Genomic DNA, 22,093 nt, shown 5'->3' on the forward strand with positions numbered 1-22,093 from the left:
AGGCCCACCCGTTGGGAGACTCGATTGAGGCCTTCGAGCATCGTGCTGAGTTCCTCCATCGAATTTGCCATGACCACGATATCGTCGGCAAACCGAAGGTGAGTGATGTATTCGCCGTTGATATTGATGCCTAGTCCTTTCCATTCCAGAAGCTTAAAGGCGTCTTCCAAAGCGGCAGTAAACAGTTTCGGAGATATGACATCTCCCTGTCTTACGCCTCTTTTCAAGGGAATCGCATCAGTGGGAATCGCCTTCGAACTACTTTCCTGTACTCGGACGACATAGTGGCGTTTTTGTATAAACACTTCAACACTTCTATGTATCGATAGTCGATACGGCATCGTTGGAGAGACTCTAGCACCGCCCGTTTCAACGAATCAAAGGCTTTCTCGTAGTCCACAAACGCTAGACATAGCGGCAATTTATACTCTTCAGTCTTCTGTATGACCTGCCGCGGCGTAATTTTGATATAAAGCTTTAAGAAATAAATTAATTATTTTTTGTTTAATTCAACCTACCATCCTCGAAATGGAAAATGTTATAAGATTATGTTCGAATTAAAATGTTAGAATCATCTAACATTTCGCTTTTAATATACATAAGTATATTATTATTCATTATTCAATTCAATGCGAATTTGGTCAAAATGGTCCAAAAATTTATGCGTCTGTACTGTACTAAATGGGCACTGACAATTTACCAAGGGACTACTAAAGTGCATAATCAGCTTACTATAATGAATGTTGATGCAGCTTGAAGAATTCCAAGTACATACTTACCTAAGAATAATTTAATATCTGGAGAATTTAAATAATATCTAAGTATCAACATCGTTTAATCAGTGTATAGTATAAGTGTAGTCAGCCTCATTTTTAGGGTTCCGGAGCCAAAATGGCAAAAACGGAACCCTTATAGTTTCGCCATGTCTGTCTGTCTGTCTGTCTGTCCGTCCGCGGCTTTGCTCAGGGACTATCAATGCTAGGAAGCTGTAATTTTGCACGGATATATATGTAAACTATGCCGACAAAATGGTACAATAAAAACTTCAAAAACATATATTTTAGGGTAACTCCCATAGACGTAAAGTGGGGGTGATTTTTTTTCTCATCAAACCCTATAGTGTGGGATATCGTTGGATAGGTCTTTTAAAACCATTAGGGGTTTGCCAAGACACTTTTTCGATTCAGTGATTAGTTTGCGAAATATTCAACTTTAAAGTGCAAATTTTCATTAAAATCGAGCGCCCCCCCCTCTAAAATCTGAACCGGTGGGTGGAAAAATTTGAAAAAATTCAGGATACTAGTAAGTATATCAAACTTACAAGGAAAACTATAACAGTTAAGTTTTCTTGAGAATTATTAGTAGTTTAAGAGTAAATAGCAGGCTAAGGTATAAAATATACCTAAAAATGGAAGATTCCGTATAAAATACGAAATCCTATTTTAGGCGTGTCCGACACGCTCTTGGCTGGTTTTTTTTTAAATTCCGCGGTTTGTCTGGGACAGCAGGGCGCAGGGCTACTACGAAACTCGAAGTAAACTCGTATTAAATAGTATAAGTGTCAGAGGGACCGCACGACACGAACTTCGAGTTTCGGGTTTCGTAGTAGCCCTGCAGCTTTCGTTAGAGTCTATCTCCAGAATTACCTATTCGGTGAAATGTGAATCTGATTTTAATGAAATTTTCAGTGAAATTTGATTTAGGGAGATTTATTGGATAATGCCATTTCCTTCCACCCACGGTTTGTGTGTTTGAATTAATTAGTTCTATGTCATTGTCAAGGCACGGCACTGTAATAATAAATTTACGTTTCGTACAACGTGTAACGGTTATAATCTAAGATACTTACCTATGTCGCTACAAGATTAAATTATTACCTACTAACATTCTAAGTGAACTGACAGCACAGTCAGTCCTTACGTACGGGCTCATTATGTTGCTCATTAATGAAAATTATTTGCAGTGAACTAAAAATTAAAGGCGTCATGAGCGGCGTTACATAGACTATGTCCCTACACACCTACACAGAAAGTAATTTTCAAAGAGAATAGGTTTCTGTAAAGGGGTAGGCAAAGCTCTCTAGTATCCAGTTATGGTGCTTTTAAACTGCGATTATGAGGGAACTGGGTTTAAATTGCTGCTTTTGTATGTTTAGCGTAGGAATTAACAAAGTAATTAATTATTGTATAGAATAGGATTTTACTGTTGTAGGTAAAGTACCAACTGGACGAGAACTTCACGTTTACGTTTACGTATAGTTTATGCCATGAGAGTTGAAGTGAATGAGTAGGTAAATGTCAAAATACAGCTGTCATTAGCTGTGTGTGTAATCAATTTGTAATCATTCAATTCAACTCTCGTGGCTCTTCCTATACCTAATAAACAAACACATAGTTATAATTTTATTTAAGACGATCGGGCGGGTCTACATGAAAGCATAGGTACCCAATCGATGTCTCGCACAGACCTGAATATTGTCCTTCTGAACAGGTCGCTAAGAAGCAAAACCAAGGCTGTTGTTCATTATTATGCGCAAGTTTCGCGTTCAATCTTTGCCTCCTTCCAATACAACCACTTAACAATAGCAAAAAAAGCGACTCAGTATGTCATCGTGATTTCGTCGTACAAAGTCGGGTTGACCACACATGATTTACTACTAGCAGAGCACATTAAAAAGACGTGACGTATAAGAGGGGCTTATATAGCACTGACAAGGATGAGTGATGGACTAGCGGGAGCCAGAAGCTGACTGTGCTATGTAATATATTGTTTTGTCGGAATCTCGATGCAAATACCTTGGCATTATTAGGGTTTCCTTTGAGGTGATTCGAGACCTAGGTAAGCGACCTTGCTAGAAGCGACCGAGCTAGGTGACCTTGCGAAATAGTATAGGATGATTCAGGAAACATGGAGGGACTAACCTTACCAGATTCGGAATGTGTCGGTACACCACACACCACACCACATTCGGTAAATACGATGATGATGGTTGTGGTGGGTCGGTACCTACCCCCAAGTTGGAAAACGGTATTAAATACTCGTGCTGCGTCATCGGTTGGTGTGAACGTGCCTTTACGGAGTGATGTTATTAGTGTTGTGTGCTACCCTACAATTGACAGTGACAATAAAAATGTCGATTAAATTCAATGCCGGGACGTGAGTTATCCGTTACAATATCATTTAATATGAGTGAGTATCATATCGTATTATGAGGAAACTGTGTAGTACTTAATTAAGAATCATCATCCCATCCTATATACGTCCCACTGCTGCACACAGCCCTCCCCTCGGAATAAGATGGCTTGGGCCTGGTTCCCACGCGGGCCCAATGCGAATTGGGAACTTCACGCACACTATTGGATTGCTTCGCAGGTTTATACAGGTTTCTTCACGATGCTTTCCTTCACCGTAAAGCACGTGGTAAATTTCATAAATGTAATGTAAGCTTAGAGGTGCGAGCCGGGGTTTGGGTTCACGGTTCGGTAGCACGGGGTTTGGTAATTAAGAATATTGGCTTGCAAAAATGAATGCTACAAAATGCTTAAAAACAAATTAAACAACAAACAAAGAAGTTAAATAAACACTTAGGTTTTTGCGTACTACCTGAATTTTGTGAAAAAATATTTTATTGACCTTTTCAACCATTATGGTTTCGCCATTTTGAAAAATACCTATTCAGAAATGCTCACATTATTTTTCGGGAACCAGTTGAGAAATGACAGCCAGAAAGACATACGAAAACATTTTCGCCTCTGGGTTTTCGCCCATGCTGAGACGGAGTAGCTTCGTTCACGTTTCGTGCTCGCTCATTAGACATAACACAAAGCTAGTGAAAAAATGTTTCCCTCCTTGCAAATTTTTGTTTAACCTCCAATATTCATAGTTAATTTTATTAAAAAGGGTGGCCTACGAGTATGTAGGTACCTACATTTGATTGTAGTTTTAGTTTAGGTTCTCCCTAGTGACACGGTTGTTCTACCGTGAAAACTCAGGGCCGATGCACAGCGCTAATGCTCGTCTATCACTCCTGCGGAAAATGTGTCACGGATAAAGGATTTATGGTTTTGCTATGTAGGCTACCTCTGTGACAATGTGAGTTAGCACGAGAGTAACTGTAAGACCCTTATTATGGGCTGTCTGGATGGCATTTTGAGGTTTTATCTGTGCCTATAGAAAAACTTAACTTTTGAATTTGCTTACTCGTAGAGCGGCTTTTGTTACACGGGACAATTTTATCTAGATTTAATTTAATAAACGTGACAGCTGACAGGTAACAGACGTTTTGGTCTAAATTGAAGTCAGGTTTAAAATTAAACTCTTCAAGTTGGAAATGTAGGTACTTTACTTGTAGGTACTTAAGTAATTCGAATTATTTCAGACATTTGTCGCTGTATTCGATTTATGAAATAGATGCCATATGAACATATTTATGTTCAAGGTGATCAAAAATGCGGGAGGAAATTAACACCGTTGGCAACTATTTTCAAAAATATTTGATCATCTTGGTGACACCAGAATGGTTGGGTTGTCAGCGACTGTATCCAAAATTTCAACAATTATTTTAGCCTACAACAAGTACACAAAACCGGTCGTAATTGTCATGGAGATCCAGTTAGTCCTTGATTATGTCATCATCATCATCATCATCATCATATCAGCCGTAGGACGTCCACTGTTGGACATAGGCCTCCCCCATAGACCTCCACTCCAGTTGCCGCGGTCTCAGTTCGAGAACCTTTCGGCCCTTACGACCATCTGTTCTCCGTGCTATATGGCCTGCCCATTGCCACTTCAACGAGCTAATTTTCTTGTCTATGTCGGTGACCCTTGTTCTTCTACGTATCTCCTCATTTCTGATTCGATCCCGTAGAGAAACCTTATGTATAGCTCTCTCCCCATAGCTCGCTGAGCAACTCTGAGCCTATTATTGTAAGACCTATAGTAATGCACCACGTCTCGGATCCATATGTCATCTCTGGCAACACACATTGGTTAAAAACTATCGTCTGAGGAATTTAGGACGAAAAAACATTGCGGAGTTTCCCGAACTCTGCTCATCCGAGTTGGATTTGGCGATTGATTGATGATTTTTGGATGATTATGTGCGATGTATCAATTCACATCAATTCACATGTTTTTTGTTTCAATTAAAAAACGATACACAAAATGCCCATGGCTCATGTCTCGCCATTCTATGATTCTGCACCCAGTGCAGTTTCAGACAGATCCAATTAAGGCAGGATACTGCTCTGAACCTTCGTCCCATTCATCCCTTCCTTAATTTTCTTTGACATAACTTATCAACGTTGCTAGAGATCGCTTCTTTTGTGTAGCAAGGCACTGCTGATTATAGTACCTGTACTTCCTTCTATATAACAATAGATACCAAATAAAATATTGATAGGTACCTAAATAACTATACAAAAGCGTACTCATATTATTTTAAAAGTTGGATTCTTTTTGGATTGAACTTAGGTACGTGAGTACTTAATTGGGTACCTACTTCTAGTTAAATATTAACATGCTTTAGCGAAATGCGTATTGCAAATTGAATAGTTGGTGTACGAGTTAATAAGATTTATTAGCATTTCTCTTCTAGTACACATTTTCAATATTTACTTAATTTAACTAACGAGAGGCCAAAGCGTCCAGATTCCGATGACTTAGATTAGATACGAATACGGAAAGGATCGAGCCGTGAAAAGAGCGTACTTAGTGTAACCGAGTGGGTATAAAACACTGAGTCAACCTACTGTCATTTTGCAATACAATGTCAACTGTTAAAATTATTTTCTAAGGGTATTGCAGAATTAATCAGGGTTGACACACTATTGCATAACAGCGCAACGTCCAATTGGGATGCACCAAAAAACCTATAGTTTTTATATTATTTTTTGGAGGAATAGGATATTTTATGATCACATTTGAAATTTAAATTTTAAAAACACTGTTGTCACATTTTGCCCGCAACAAAACACACTGGCACTTCTACAAGCTGTGTGTGGAACGCAACAGTTACTAAAATAACTGTAATTTTTTTTATTCAAATTTTAGCTTAGGTATATCTGACGTTGGACGGTTTCACGGTAGGTAATATATATTGCGTATTACAATTACTTTATCTCATCGATCTCATCCCGAATCGGCCTTTTTAGTCACGAGCGCAAGTGTCGTCATGGTACTACTCCATCCATCCATCCATAGCAGCCCTTATTCGTCCGTCTTCGGACATAGGCCTCCTCTCCATTTCTCCACGCCTGGCGATCGACAGCCATATGCATCCATCCTCCACCCGCCTGTCGGCAGATATCGTCCTTCCACCTCATTGGTGGTCTCTCCGCGGCGATGGAGTCCATCAAGACCGGATGCAGTACTGCGATCACCAACCCGTCGTTGCGGACGTGGTGATTATTGCTATCCCCCCTCCCATAAATCAATCATGACTGCACAAAATACATATCAACTCCGAGTTCCCAGCGCTCCGTCACTCTCTGGCTCGAACAGTAGCCAGGTGACACGGGGCAGGGGTGCGACAAGGAATCCCTGGGAGTTGACCAACTGCCATAAACAACTACACATTGCAACATACAATATACAAACAATGTCCACGGGAGATAGACTTACCTCGTGAAAACACTCGCAGTAGAGGGATACTACTTGAATCATCTGTAAAAGATGCCAAGGCCTGTTATATTACAAAGCAAATGGACGTTGGTTTTTTAAGGGTTCAGTACCTTAAAAGGAAAATCTAACTAATTTTAGTGTGTGACAGATCAAACAAAACAAAAAGTTCTGTAGTCATAATAAAGTTAAAACGGTTACTACAAAGATCGCGTAGTCGCTTACAAAAAAGAGCGTAACTTTCTATATATAGTTATTATAGTTTCTATTATACACTCTCGGCGGTTACGCCATTTTGTGTACAAGGACAACTTCTAAGGACACTTTCTATTTTTTAACCCCCGACGCAAAAAGAGGGGTGTTATAAGTTTGACCGCTATGTGTGTCTGTGTCTCTATGTGTGTGTCTGTCTGTCTGTGGATTGGATTCGTTTTGATCAGTATTTGATTCTACATACAATGCAATGGTGGCAACACGATGAGCTGATGCTGCAGCCAGGATATCCAACACAATGGTACACTTTTATAAAAATAATATAACTAAGTTTAAAAACATGAAAAAAAGAACTTAAATTGAAAATTTAAAAAAACCCCAACACAAAAAAACGCCAGCAAAAATAAAATCAAAACGCCCGAAAAAAAACGTGGGCCAAAAAAAAGCTGCCAAAGAAGACAACTAATAAAATAATATATTTAAACAATCAGTCATAAAGGCAGTCGGGTTTTTTGATTTTTTAAATTTATTATTTTATTTCCCACTTTTCTGTGAAAATGGTATATTAAAACGATTATAAAACATATATTTTTAGAATGGGCTAATTATAATCTTTCATTTGATACCCCACTCGATAGGTTTGAATAAAAATAATATATACTTACAATTTAGCGCCAAAAATCCGCCATTTTGATTTTTCAAGAATTTCATGTACGCAGTGTCACTCGCGTCATCAAGACGAATCCAATGACGTATCATTTATCAAAATCGGTTCATACATACATACATACTACGCATCAAATACATAACCCTCCTTCTTCGCAGTCGGGTAAAAAGCGTCGTCGGTGTCGGGGGACCGCTAAGGTTAACAGAAAACTAAAGTAGGTACCTACATAATGTTGTATTTTTTAAAGTATTAACCTTAGCGGTCCCCCGACACCGACGACGCTTAGATAAAAAAAGATTACTAGGTGTTACGACCTCCGAATTGCTTTCCTTGTTCCCACCAAAAGTCCAAGTCCAAACATTCCCTTCACCATGGCTGAACAGAGCCCGCCATCTAGCGAGGTCATCGCACAATTAGCTGGCGCGCATGCGCTGTCCTGAAGTCACGTGGTGCCGCCTGAAGACCGTAGCTCGACCAATCCCGACCGGCGCTGCAATCGTCGCAGCCATATTTTCTGCTCTCGCTATAATTCTGTACAAAAAAACCGACGTGCGCGCGTGTCTCGTGAACAAAAATTGATAGTGAGAGTGGGATTCCTCCATAAAAGAAGACTGTGTGATCCGGCTCTCGTCGCTAAGGACAAGCGACTAGCGAACAGCCCTCTGGTGAGTCCTCCCGTCCAGTCTTTTCCTTCTTTCTGCGGGTTGGTTGTCGAGGCATTCCTCCTTCTAGAACCGGCTTTCGAGAGGTACCAAGCCCTCAAGCCTGGCATAAACATTTGTGGTCCTATCGAGCTCGAATCCCCTTTGGAACTGGGTTCAATTTCAGAAGAAAACTCCAGTAATAAATACATACTTAATTACGTTAATTTATACTTCGCAACCTTTTATTTAGGTAGGTATTTGCTTACCTAGAAACAAAACAAAAACAAAGCGTGTGCTCGGAATTGCCGACTTACTTACCTACCTATGTCCGTGTTGTATTTTATAAAGAAACTAACAAAATACCTAACTACTTAGTGAATTTCATTTTGTCTATGCATAGGAAGGTAGGTACGTCATATTTTACTTATATAACTAATTAATTAGTGACAAATGCTTCGCATAATAAGTAGGGACTTAAATTGTTCCCGAATTTAAAGGATTTTTCATGTTCATTGTTTACCTTACTTAAGTATGTACAAACTTACGGCTTGCATCTACTTAGGTATTATTCGAACAATAAAGAAAGATTGAAGTCGTTCGCGTAAAAAAAAAAATATTCTCATCTGTAAATATAGTGATTCGTTGCCTGCGAACAACAAATTCCCTATAAGCAGGTATAAACACATAAGTATTTATAAGTTGTGTTCATCGCGCGATCGGTCGGTCGCTTTGCTAGACCAAAATGGCTGACGAAAGTGCTTTAAAAGTTACAATTACGAAACGGGAATATGTTTTTCGTACAATGCAAATTTTATATGATTTGTCGCGGGAAGCCCAAAATGATAAGTCGAAAATCAGTACATTCAAGGCTAGGTTTTCACGTATTGAGTCTTTGCGGGAAGAGTTTTTGGAGGTTACACAGGCAGTCAACACACTAACTTTAAAACTAAACCCCGAAGAAAACATTTGTATGAAAAAAGTAGAGGCGTTTGACGAATTATACTATGCGGTACTGAGTGCCGCGGAGTTCTTGATACCAAAAGTTGTTAGCGGCAGCGGCAGCGGTGCGGCGGCATCGCCTTTGATCGGCACGGGGCCGGCCGGCAATGATACTTATTGCGATAAACCGAGCGCTCAAGCTCGCTTACCGCGAATCGAATTACCGAAATTTGATGGAAATATTGAATGTTGGCAGACGTTTTACGACACTTACATATCTCTGGTTCACGAAAATAATAATACAAGTGCTATAGAGAAGTTTCATTATTTAATCTCATGTCTTAGCGGGGATGCGTTGTCAATGGCTAAGGGCGTCCCGGTGACCGCAGACAATTATTCGATTGTGTTTGAGGCTCTGGTTGATAGATATCAAAATAGAAGAATTTTAGCTGCAAATTATCTTGACAAGATCTGCAACTTTCAACAAGTGAAAGCAAATAATTTTTACGAGTTACGAAAATATACAAATTTATTAAATGAATGCGTCAACGCCCTTAAAGCCATGAAACTGGAAAATCTAGGTGAATTTGTGTTGTTCTATCTCGCATCTAGGAACTTAGACTCCGATACACGAAAACGGTTCGAAACACAGAATAAGGTACCTGTACCTACATTCGTTGATCTGCTAGCCTTCTTGCAGAGCTATGTCAAAATTATAGAAGCAAGTGAATCAAATACGTCAATTAATAATAATAGTAGCACCGGTGCACAGCTAAAAAAGAGCGCCAGGCCCATGGAGTCATGGAAATATAACTATAAGTCAGCAGCGCTGGCCGCTCACGTGAAATCTATGGAATGTTTTGGTTGTGGATTGGCGCATTCTATTTACAAGTGCCCGAAGTTTTTAAGTCTTACTTCAGCTGAGCGGACCGATTTTATTAAAAGGAAAAATATGTGCGGAAATTGTTTACGACCAAACCATAGTGAAAAGCAATGTTTTTCCCGTACCAGCTGTGCGATATGCGGAGCTAGACATCATACGGCACTACACGGGGACTCCGTTAGTCCGACGACGGCGGCCGGGGCCCGCGCTGATAGTAACTCTCAGAACACCTTCCAGGCCACCCAAAATCATCACCAAGCATCGGACATTCGCGATAACTGTTATTTTATTTCGGGTCAGGAGGGTTCAGTTGGAAATCCAGAAAATGCGGAAGTATCGGATGTCAGTGCGAGTAATGCGGCTATAGGTATGTGCGCGAGCGTAGCCCCGAGCATAGCGACAAGCGCCAATAGCGGCACACATCTTGAAAGCGGACGCGGGATGGTCTTGCTGGGCACGTGCTCGGTGCTCGTGCGCGGCACTGATGCGGACAGCCCGCCTATGCTGGTGCGCGCGCTCATCGACAGCGGCGCGCAAGATTGTTTTATGACGGCGACCTGCGCGAAGCGCTTAGGGCTACCTCTTCGCAAATGCAACGTCGCGGTAGCCGGTTTAGGACAAAATACGGTTCAACAGCAAGTGATAGGTATAACGTCATGCGTAGTACAACCGCGGGACGCGAGCGAACCGCGTTACAATATTCAACCGATCGTTATGAAAAATATCACAAGTAAAATGCCTGCAGTGGAAGTACCGGAATCGGTTCGACAAGCTTATCAACATTTGAATTTCGCAGACAGTGATTTTGACAAACCAAAAGACGTGGATCTCTTGCTCGGTGCCGAGCTATTCCATAACATTTATGACGGTCAACGTGTGGAACTGGGACCTGAACTGCCGGTAGCGTTACACAGCGTATTTGGATGGGTGATTACTGGAAAACTAGGTACGAGTTGCCAACCATTACCGGTCACATCCCTTTTTGCATCAACCTTGACTCTCGACCAGGTAGTTAAACGGTTTTGGGAAGTTGAAGAACCACCCACCGTAAACGTGGGTAATCCAGATGATGAAAAATGTGAGGAACAATACTCTAAGTTAGTATATCAAGAACCGGACGGTCGTTACGTGGTTCCGATATTACTAAAAGAACCACGCGGAACTTTAGGGGAATCGTATAATCAGTCGTTTTCTCAATTACTTAGTTTAGAAAAACGTTTAAACCGTGACAGTCAATTAAAGCAGGACTATGCAGATTTCATGGAAGAATACGAAGCGCTAGGTCATATGCGTCCGATTAATAAAACTGCGGAAAAAAGTGGTGAATATGTTATTCCGCATCACTGTGTGCTACGTCCGGAAAGTCAGACCACTAAACTTCGAGTAGTGTTTAACGCGAGTGCAAAATCAAGTAACGGCACTTCCTTAAATGATATGGTTTATACTGGCCCTAAACTACAAAATGACATTATAGATATTTTGACTAAATTTCGTCTACAGAAAATAGTTTTCACAGCCGACATTTGTAAGATGTATCGACATATTGAGTTGCGCCCCGAAGATCGAAAGTTGCAGCACGTTTTATGGAGAAAATCCCCGGCTGATCCAGTACGCGAGTTCGAGCTTAACACCGTGACGTACGGAGTGAGCAGCTCTCCGTATTTAGCTATTCGTACATTACACCAACTTGCTAAAGATCATGGTGCCCAGTGGCCAAGCGCAGCTAAAGTTTTGCTGAACGATACTTTTATGGACGATATTACCGCCGGTGCTCCGACTGTGAATGCAGCTATTGAACTAAAAGACGAATTAATTGAATTGTTAAAAGCGGCAAAATTCGAATTGAGGAAGTGGAGTAGTAACTCTACACAATTCCTGACGACAGTACCATCGGAGCACTGCCAGATTCCAAAATCATTTTGTGAAGAGAGTAATGAAGCTATCTTGAAGGTACTCGGAGTCCAGTGGGACCCCACAAATGACTTATTTACCTACGCGACAACCGATTTTAATCCGATATGTACTAAACGCGCGATTCTTTCCAATGTCGCTCGAATTTATGACCCCCTTGGATGGCTAACACCGTTAGTTCTCCGAGCCAAACTCTTGCTACAAGCTTTGTGGCGTCATCAATTAAGCTGGGATGAGACGATTCCTCCAGGATACGCAAAGGAATGGCAAGAGTTCGTAGCAGACTTGAAGCATTTGAGTAAAGTGCGACTACCTCGTCAGGTAGTGCCATCAAACGTAACTAAAGTTGAGCTTATTGGATTCTGTGATGGATCATCCACAGCCTACGGTTGTTGTGTTTACCTCCGTATAGTAACTGACTCGGCTATTCAGGCTTACCTTCTCATTGGCAAGTCAAAAGTCGCTCCCCTTAAGCCCCTTACTGTGAATCGAATCGAGTTATGCAGTGCAGTATTACTGGCACGGGTACTTAACCACATGCGAAATTTACTTAGTAGTGAACTGAAAATAAATAGAATTGTAGCATTTACAGATAGCACAACGGTTCTGTCCTGGCTTAATACTGAGCCACATAAATTAAAGACATTCGTATCACATAGAGTAGTCAAGATCACCGATGAGATTGCTGTGGAAAACTGGCGTCACGTTTCAACTCGAGACAACCCTGCCGATCACTGCAGTAGGGGTCTTAGTTGCTTGCAGCTGTTGGATTGTGCCACCTGGTGGTCTGGTCCAAACTGGTTAACTGAAGACACGTCATCTTGGCCCACTCCAGATCAATATCCGGTGACAGACGTCCCGGAGCTTAAGAATAACCAACATGTCAGTCACACTACAACCAGTACTGACGAAAAGACGCTACTACCTATGTTAACGGAGAGATATTCACAATTGTCTCGTCTTCAACGCGTGGTAGCATGGTGTCTCAGGTTTATAAAAAACGCTAAGAAACCAGCAGACAGACGCATTAATTCGGGCTTAACTGCCGATGAGCTTCAGCAATCGCTCTTGACTTTAGTTCGCCAGGAACAGAAATCATATTTTGAAACGGAACTAAAAACTATCCGAGCGGGAAAATTATGTAGTCGAGCGGTCCAAAAGCTCAATCCAATCCTAGACGAATCAGGATTGCTGCGAGTGGGGGGACGATTGCGCAATGCGCTGCTGCCAAGAGCGGCTGTTCAGCCATTGCTTTTACATAAAAAATCGTCGTTATCGCGGCTTATCATAGACTCCTATCATCGCACCTACTTACACAGCGGTCCAAGAACTTTGCATTCTCTGGTGCAACGAAAGTTTTGGATACTCGGGATGCGCAATTTGATACGGTCTCGACTAGCAAAATGCGTGCCTTGCTTTAAGGCCAAACCTATTGCTTGTCAACCTTTAATGGGTGATTTACCCAGTATAAGAGTCCAGGCGGCACGTTGTTTTCAGAATATAGGAGTAGATTTTGCAGGACCCTTCACGTTAAAGGAAAGCAGAAGACGCAATGCTCGGACATACAAAGCCTATGTATGTGTTATAGTTTGTCTAGCGGTAAAGGCTATACATTTGGAACTGGTAACTGAATTATCAACTCCAGCGTTTCTAGCAGCTCTCGATAGATTCGTATCGCGCCGCGGATTGTGTAAGCTAATCATATCAGACTGTGGAACCAACTTCGTTGGTGCGAAGCACTACTTCCATGATGTGGCTCAATTTATGAAGGCGGGAAATAGAGCTATAGAAACCGGCCTATCAGAGCGTGGCATTACATGGAAGTTAAATCCTCCTACTGGGAGTCATTTCGGTGGAATTTTCGAGAGCGGTGTGAAATCGATGAAATACCACCTGAAGCGCGTAGTAGGGACTCAAGTCTTCACCTTCGAAGAGTTTTCGACCGTGTTGACGAAGGTCGAAGCAGTGTTAAACTCACGCCCGCTTTGTGCGGTTTCGGTTGATCCCAATGAAGTAGACGTGCTCACTCCCGGTCATTTCTTGGCTGGAGGGCCTCTTGTAGCTCTACCAGAGCTTCAATTAGCTGACACTTATGTGCCCCCTCTATCTAGATGGAAAATGCTTCAAAAGCTGACACAATGCTTTTGGCGCATTTGGCATTTAGATTACTTACATACATTGCAACAAAGAGTTAAGTGGTGTAAAGGTCAGGCTAACATTCAAATCGGGGATATCGTGATGATTGTGGAGCAAAATTTACCATCCTTAGAGTGGCCTATTGGTAAAGTGGTAGAGTTGCACCCTGGCGCTGACTGCATAGTACGAGTCGTCACTCTCCGCATAAAAGGAGGGTTATTTCGTCGACCTGTGTCAAAACTTTGCCCGTTACCCGTTGAAAAATAGCTGTTCTAATTATGACGATTTAATTTTTTAGCTTTTAAGTTAGACAGATTTAGGAACTTAAGTACCTACATCTTATATATATTTTTTGCCTGATTAGGTAATATTCTTTTCATAATTTTGATTAAGTACATGTAGTTTCGAGCACACTCTTCTGTGTAGTTTTTTTTTTTTTTTTTTTTTTTTTCTAGCCGTCCTTTTACTCTTTTTTTCTGAAATCTCTCGATGATTTCAAGTGGGGGGAAATGTTACGACCTCCGAATTGCTTTCCTTGTTCCCACCAAAAGTCCAAGTCCAAACATTCCCTTCACCATGGCTGAACAGAGCCCGCCATCTAGCGAGGTCATCGCACAATTAGCTGGCGCGCATGCGCTGTCCTGAAGTCACGTGGTGCCGCCTGAAGACCGTAGCTCGACCAATCCCGACCGGCGCTGCAATCGTCGCAGCCATATTTTCTGCTCTCGCTATAATTCTGTACAAAAAAACCGACGTGCGCGCGTGTCTCGTGAACAAAAATTGATAGTGAGAGTGGGATTCCTCCATAAAAGAAGACTGTGTGATCCGGCTCTCGTCGCTAAGGACAAGCGACTAGCGAACAGCCCTCTGGTGAGTCCTCCCGTCCAGTCTTTTCCTTCTTTCTGCGGGTTGGTTGTCGAGGCATTCCTCCTTCTAGAACCGGCTTTCGAGAGGTACCAAGCCCTCAAGCCTGGCATAAACACTAGGTACTTACTTATGCTAAATTAACTTAGGCTCATTTTGCGGGAAATCAGCATACTTAGTCCCCGCGGGATAGTGATAAACGAATTCTTCGCAGATGAAGTCGCGGGCAACAGCTAGGTTAGGTAGTGCATGATTATTTTCTACTTTTAAGTTGTCTTTTTGGCGGCTTTTTTTTGTCGGCGTTTTTTTTTACAATTTCTCGTTGATTCTAGTATCCCAGCAACTAAAGCCTGAAACAAAACTTATAAAACCTGAATTATTCAAGGTAAATAGAAGTTCAATATAATATATTCCACTAGTACCCACAAATCTAGTAATCCAAGACCACAATCTTTGTAGTCAAAACACCACAAACGAGACTTTTCACGCTAAAACACACGAGTAATATTTACCTCGACGTTTCGACCACATTACAGCGGCCGTGGTCATGAGTAGACTGAAGTGTGGGGTGTCAAGTGTGCCTATGAGTGAAAATCACGAAAGTTTAAAACGTCACTATCCTTGTAGTCAAGTTTTTTAACAACTGCGCTATCCGAGTGTCACATATGTTTAAAATCAAGATAACCTTCTATTCACACAAAAATTAAAAAATAAATAAATACGTACTTACACTACACTTACACGTTATACTGTATCAATTTTACTATTAAGTACAGTAATAACACAATTTGTACTTATTATGTGACTTTGTGTTATTTTATACTGGTTGCTCTTGACCGTACCATAAGAGCAAGGGGGAAGGTGACCTGTAGTCGCTGAACCGGGCTGGAACGCCTAATAATTTACATTTTCTATGGCTCCTCATCGTATGGTTGATTACATTCTCGGGGCTTATTCTTGTTATTTATAACAGTGTTGTGTCTGACAGTTTTTCGCCTGTATATCACTACAAAGCTCCACCGCTGAAGCTGGCTTTGTTTGCCTTTTTTATCTCGGCTTAGAAAACGGACCCTGGTTTACATCGTTTCCTTTAAGAATTATTTTATTCTTCCCTATATTATTTACTTTAGCACTTGTAAGTAGTGAGCGGAAAGTTGAACCCTTCGGGAAGCCAATGTTTTCGTTTGGGTATTTTTTGTCAACGGTACCTTTTTTTCAACAAAATCTTTTATATCTACTTGTAAATAAGGACAACTGTTTTTGGTGAGTATAGATATTTAATTTTTATTCTTTTAACCTTTTTTGGCATAGACAGAAAAATAATATCAATAGATAATATTTGTAACATCCTATTTAATTTTGGTCGGCGCTTCTAAAGTAAAGCCGGGTTTAGATCTGCAAGAAAATTTGTGCAAGTTCCATTTCATTGCGGCTCTCGATTGACCACCCCAAACTCGTTCGCTTTACAGCCTCGCAATGTAATCCATCTTGTACGAGTTTTTTTGTAGGTACACAAAGTCACGACAAACGAAGTATTCATGTTTCTTTCATAACAACACTAGCTGTTACCCGCAACTTTGTCTATATCGTGCGGGAACTTTTCATTTTTTCAGTATATTAAGTAACCTTGCTTTTCGTTTATCATAGCTTTATTTATGTGGAAGTGAAAGATTTTTTTAAATCGGTTAAGTGGTTTTTGAGATTTTCCATTACCAAAAAATAACAAATCTTTGATCTTTATGATATATGTTTGAAATTAATAAATAAAAAGTTACTCAACCTTCAATTAAAAGCCTTCCGCCTCAAGTATATACCTGATAATTTGCCTAACAAACAAGGTGCGTAGGTAAGCTGTTCTAATATTAATGAGGATCCCTCTGGAGCTGTGGTTAAACCTGGATGCCTGTTCAGGGACGCCGAGATTTTCCATCCAGGTCAAAGTAAAAAAAGTTATTTGATGTTATTAAATTTTTAGCAGGATTTTTTTCTTAAACCAGCGTTTATATTCAGTGTTTCATCATCATCATCATCAGCCGGAAGACGTCCACTGCTGGACAAAGGCCTCCCCCTTAGAACGCCACAATGAACGACAACTCGCCCCTTGCATCCACCGGTTTCCCGCTACTCTCACGATGTCGTCAGTACACCTGGTGGGAGGCCTGCCAACGCTTCGTCTTCCGGTTCGTGGTCGCCACTCGAGGACTTTTCTCGCCCAACGGTTATCTGGTGGTTATTCAGTGTTTACTGTCTCAATAATAATGCTTTTACGTCTTGTATTCAGTAGATCTGAAGGTGCTGGAATTTAAAAAAATATCAGTTTTTACTTAATATCCCTATAAAAGTTAATTGAAAATTATTATCATTTACTTCACGCTTTTAAAGCCTCTTTTTGAACATCGTAGAACGTAGAGAAATTATTTATCAACTTCGATTAGAAATCCTGATTTGTTTTTAGAAAGATGTTCCATCAAACTAACCCAACCTTCTGTTGAATACTTACTTGTTTGTTGTTGTTGTATGTTACGATTTTCTGTTGGTTAGTAGGTTTTTTTAAAAGTTAAAATGAAGTTCCTTTAAAATGTACCTATTCATTAAATAATAAATTAAAAAAACCGACTACCTTAAAAATACTAAAAAGAAAACAAGTCTAGTGGGTAGAACTTTGTTAAGTAGCTAACTTAAAGTTCAACAGTCGGCCCCATTACGTACCTAAGAATTTTTGAGCATCACGATTTAAATGGGTCCCGCGACCCGACTGTTGAACTTTAAGTTAGCTACTTAAAAAAGTTCTAGCCCACTAGACTTGTTTTGTTCTTTTTAGTATTTAAAAGGCAGTCGGGTTTTTTTTTTTAATTTATAGTTTTATTTCACACTTTTATAATAGTTCTGTGAAAATGGTAGATTTAAACTATTATAACCCGTATACATTCAGAACAGGCTACTTATTACCTTTCATTTGAAAGCCTATTCGATAGATTTGAAAAAAAAAATCATTTTTTGAAAACTTTCAATTTGGCGCCACAAATCCGCCATGTTGATTTTTCAAGAATTTCATGTACCCTGTGTCACTCGCGTCATCAAGACAAATCCAATGACGTATCATTTATCAAAATTGGTTCAGCTGTTGAGTAGTTACGAGAGGACATAGGAATAGACATATTATGTACATAGGTACATAATACGCCTCAAACACATAACCCTCCTTCTTCGCAGTCAGTTAAAAATACGGATGCTTTGCTAATAATAGCTCTCATTATGCCAATCAAAGATTTGGATTTTGGCTTTAATTGTGTTGATATCTCGGTTCAATCAGGTTTGTTAATTAAGATTGGTTTTGACGTCTTTTTGTATTTTTTATTTCAACTCCAAATTTTGTAACTTTTACGGTCATCCCGTAAAATCCATATCGAAAATACAAACTGAAACATAGATGCACAGAAAAGCCAGAAAAAGAGACCAGCGCTGGGAATTGAACCCAGTTCCTCAGCATTCCGTGCTGCGTGTTATAGCCCTACACTACCACTGGACTGGAGTACAGACACAAATTTCTTCGATGTACCATCTCAGCTTGTTTGTTTCTTATTTAGTCACTTAAGCAGCGACACTAGCGACATCTATGTTTTAGCCCTCGAGAAACTTTCAACACTCCATCGGAACTAACCGCTCACCCGGACAAAAGATGTAAAAATACAAAAAGACTCCAAAAATCAATCTTAATTTGATTGCTTAATAACATAGATCATAGATCACATAGATAACACAAACATAGATCTATGTTTCAGTTTGTATTTTCGATAGCTTTGTTAATTTAATTTGCTAGTTATTTCATTAAAAATTATCGTTGATCGATCACAGCATTACGAGTACAATTTCTGCTTAATTCACATCTCAAAGCGGCAAATGCGCTATTTTTTTTAATTTTGATCATCTATACAGGTTGCAGTTTTATGATTTTTGAGTCGCACAGAAACACAACTAAGTACTTAATTGCGATCGTTCAACATCAAGTGACATTAAGAAACGGCCTACAAATAACAAGATCCAGGACAGGACTAGAAATACTAACGAATCACCAGACATCACTCTTGGCGTAGCAATCCCGAAAACGTCTAGAAAACACAACATTGTCTTATAAATTGACAAAGATACAGGGTAACGGAGTGGACCTTCACAAAACCCCATTATTTGGAAACCGCAACGTGTCCTATTCCTTTTCCACACTATTTTATTTTGATGGTCCCTCATTTGTTGGCAGAAAATCGGACAGAGAAAGATTGATATCGGTACGTGTACTCTGTACTCTGAGGTACTGGCCGGAGATCGTGATAAAATAAATGAAAAGAAAGAGCCACATAAACTCCAGTGTAACACTAGACTTGTTTTAGGTGGGTCGTAATGCATATAAGTGTGCCTACAAATTTAAAAAGCTAATTTCGCTCACTACCTTACCGTAACGTCCTCAGATTAGTGTTTTTTTTTTAGTTTGCGTCGACTCCTTGACGGTAGGTACAGTCAAGGGCAAAGATATCGACACGGCCAAAGTTGCAAAAATATGTACACACGACTTTATGCACTTAATATTAAGGCCGTGTATACATATTTTTGCAACTTTGGCCGTGTCGATATCTTTGCCTTTGACTGTACAGCGAGAACCAAATATTAACTACTCGCAAAAGTGAGACAAATACGCGATTGACAAATGGTGTCGCTATTGATGAAGCCATTTAGCCTATTTAACCCCCGACGCAAAAAAAGGGGTGTTATAAGTTTGGCCGCTGTGTGTGTGTCTGTGTATCTGTGTGTGTGTGTGTCTGTGGCACCGTAGCTCTTAAACAGGTGAACCGATTTGAATGCGATTTTTTATTTGAAACCAGGTTTTCTAGCTATGGTTCTTAGACATGTTTCATCAAAATTGGCTTGGCCGTTTTTGAGATATTAAACTTTGAAGTGACAAAGTCAGGGGTTTTCCAACTTTTTGTTGGTTAGGTTAGGTAAGGTTAGTCATTGATGTGTGTTTTTAACAGAAATTTAATTGATAATTATCAAGGTTCGTTATTGGTCGTTGCAAGCAAAATTCATTGAAGAGTTCACAATTGTATACGTCATTTCAATCGATTTTGCTCGCATTTTACGATACCTGGTTATTATACACCATACGGTACCAGTGCAACGGGCACGCGCACTTCAAGGGACCTGACAAACTTGATCAGTGTATCGAGTGCCTTGCAACACGATGGTGAGTTTACATGAAGGGTCCACGGAAAGAACATGCCTAGTCACCTTTTTTAAAATTGCGATTTTAACTTCAATATGTAGAGCTCCCAGAGTACTATGACTTACCATTGAATTAAATCATCTGAAAACAATATAACATATATTTTTTTAACTTTTGAATAAATGGTAACCATAGTAATTGTTTGTGATGACTAACTTTCAAACCGCTACGAGTATAACTCAAAAAGTTGCTTAGGTGACTAGACACGTTCTTTCCGTGGACCCTTCACATCATGAAAGTAAAAGTTATGTTTCTTTCCTTTCTTATAACAAGAATAAGACTTTTTTATTCATGAAAATAGTTACGCGTCTTTGACTGCCAGCAACAATAATTTAGGCTTTTATGGTGTATAAAAAAACATATTACGCATATTTTAAATGTAACATTTAAAGTTATGTTCATAACTGGTACAAATATCAAAATTTTCTGTCTACAAATTACTCCTTCACGTTTCTTTGCCAGTTGCGAGTCTACTCTTTTTTTTTTTTTTTTTTTATACGACTGGATGGCAAACAAGCAAGTGGGTCTCCTGATGGTAAGAGATCACCACCGCCCATAAACATCTGCAACACCAGGGGTATTGCAGACGCGTTGCCAACCTAGAGGCCTAAGATGGGATACCTCACGTGCCAGTTATTTCTCCACTCTTACTCTCCACGCCGAAACACAACAATGCAAGCACTGCTGCTTCACGGCAGGATTAGCGAGCAAGATGGTGGTAGCAATCCGGGCGGACCTTGCACAAGGTCCTACCACCTGCAAAACTCAGTATGAACTTAAAAAAAAATATGAAAATTTTCTTGCTTACCATACTGAGTAACGGTGAGCATAACAACAAATACCAGTATTAAACGATATCATTTTTCAAGAGCGATGTGCGCTGCGAAATGACTCGATCAACCCTCCTATTCGCCGAGAAGAATTTTTTACGATGTTTGATATTATGGGGTATAACTTCAATGGCTTCTGATTATGTACTGCTGGAAATAATCAGTGTACTGAGTAATAATATTTTTCGTTTTCTTGTTTGTTAGCCGTTTGATTACTTATATAATTTTTGATATCAACTTTTTATTGAAATTTAGACATTTAACACAAAGCAAATAATTATATGCTTATTTTGGGACAGTTTTTTACGTGGCTAGTGTATCAGTATTTATTGACAGGCGTATTCCAAAATGTTATGCATTGGAGGATAAACTACATAAGTTTGTAACTTTTCAAATAATTCCGGAATATTTCAACAGTTGATTGAGTTAGTTTCACATCCCCAGATCTATTTGAATAATGTTTTTCCATCGTATTTTGTCGGAAAAGTTCGTATTTATCTTGCTATCTTAACTAGATTACTGAAGTTTACTGGAGCTAATTGAGATAGCAAGAAAAATAGGTACGAACTTTTCTGACAAAATACAATGGTAAAGTATTATTCAGTAGGTACATGCGTCAATATTTTTGAGGTTTTTTTTATATTAAGTATTATTTTTTATTCGATTGGATGGCAAACGAGCAAGTGGGTCTCCTGATGGTAAGAGATCACCACCCCCCATAAACATCTGCAACCAGGTGCATTGCAGATGCGTTGCCAACCTAGAGGCCTAAGATGGGATACCTCAAGTGCCAGTAATTTCACCGGCTATCTTACTCTCCACGCCGAAACACAACAGTGCAAGCACTGCTGCTTCACGGCAGGATTAGCGAGCAAGATGGTGGTAGCAATCCGGGTGGACCTTGCACAAGGTCCTAACACCTGTAAAATGGTGGTTGAAAAACCTTGCTATACAATGATTGATGTTCAAAATACCGCGTCAAAGGCGTGATTATAGTTTGAATTTGAACCAAAACTTACAAGGGTGGTCAAACTTTTCCAATACCTAACCTGCAGAAATAATCCGAAAAAAGGGTTTAGCTGGCTAAGGAAGGACATGTGGCCCCTGTGA

The 22,093-nt window shown here is 40.0% G+C and overlaps 1 protein-coding gene across 1 annotated transcript; it reads left to right on the plus strand.

Annotated features, from left to right (window-relative positions):
* Positions 1-8,887: 8,887 nt before the first annotated feature.
* On the plus strand, positions 8,888-14,281 carry LOC141427166 (uncharacterized). Its single transcript, XM_074086402.1, has one exon. It carries the CDS (start codon positions 8,888-8,890, stop codon positions 14,279-14,281), a length of 5,394 nt encoding a protein of 1,797 aa, XP_073942503.1.
* The last annotated feature ends 7,812 nt before the right edge of the window (positions 14,282-22,093 follow it).

Source organism: Choristoneura fumiferana, chromosome 4, assembly GCF_025370935.1.
Source record: "Choristoneura fumiferana chromosome 4, NRCan_CFum_1, whole genome shotgun sequence".
Taxonomy (NCBI): domain Eukaryota; kingdom Metazoa; phylum Arthropoda; class Insecta; order Lepidoptera; family Tortricidae; genus Choristoneura; species Choristoneura fumiferana.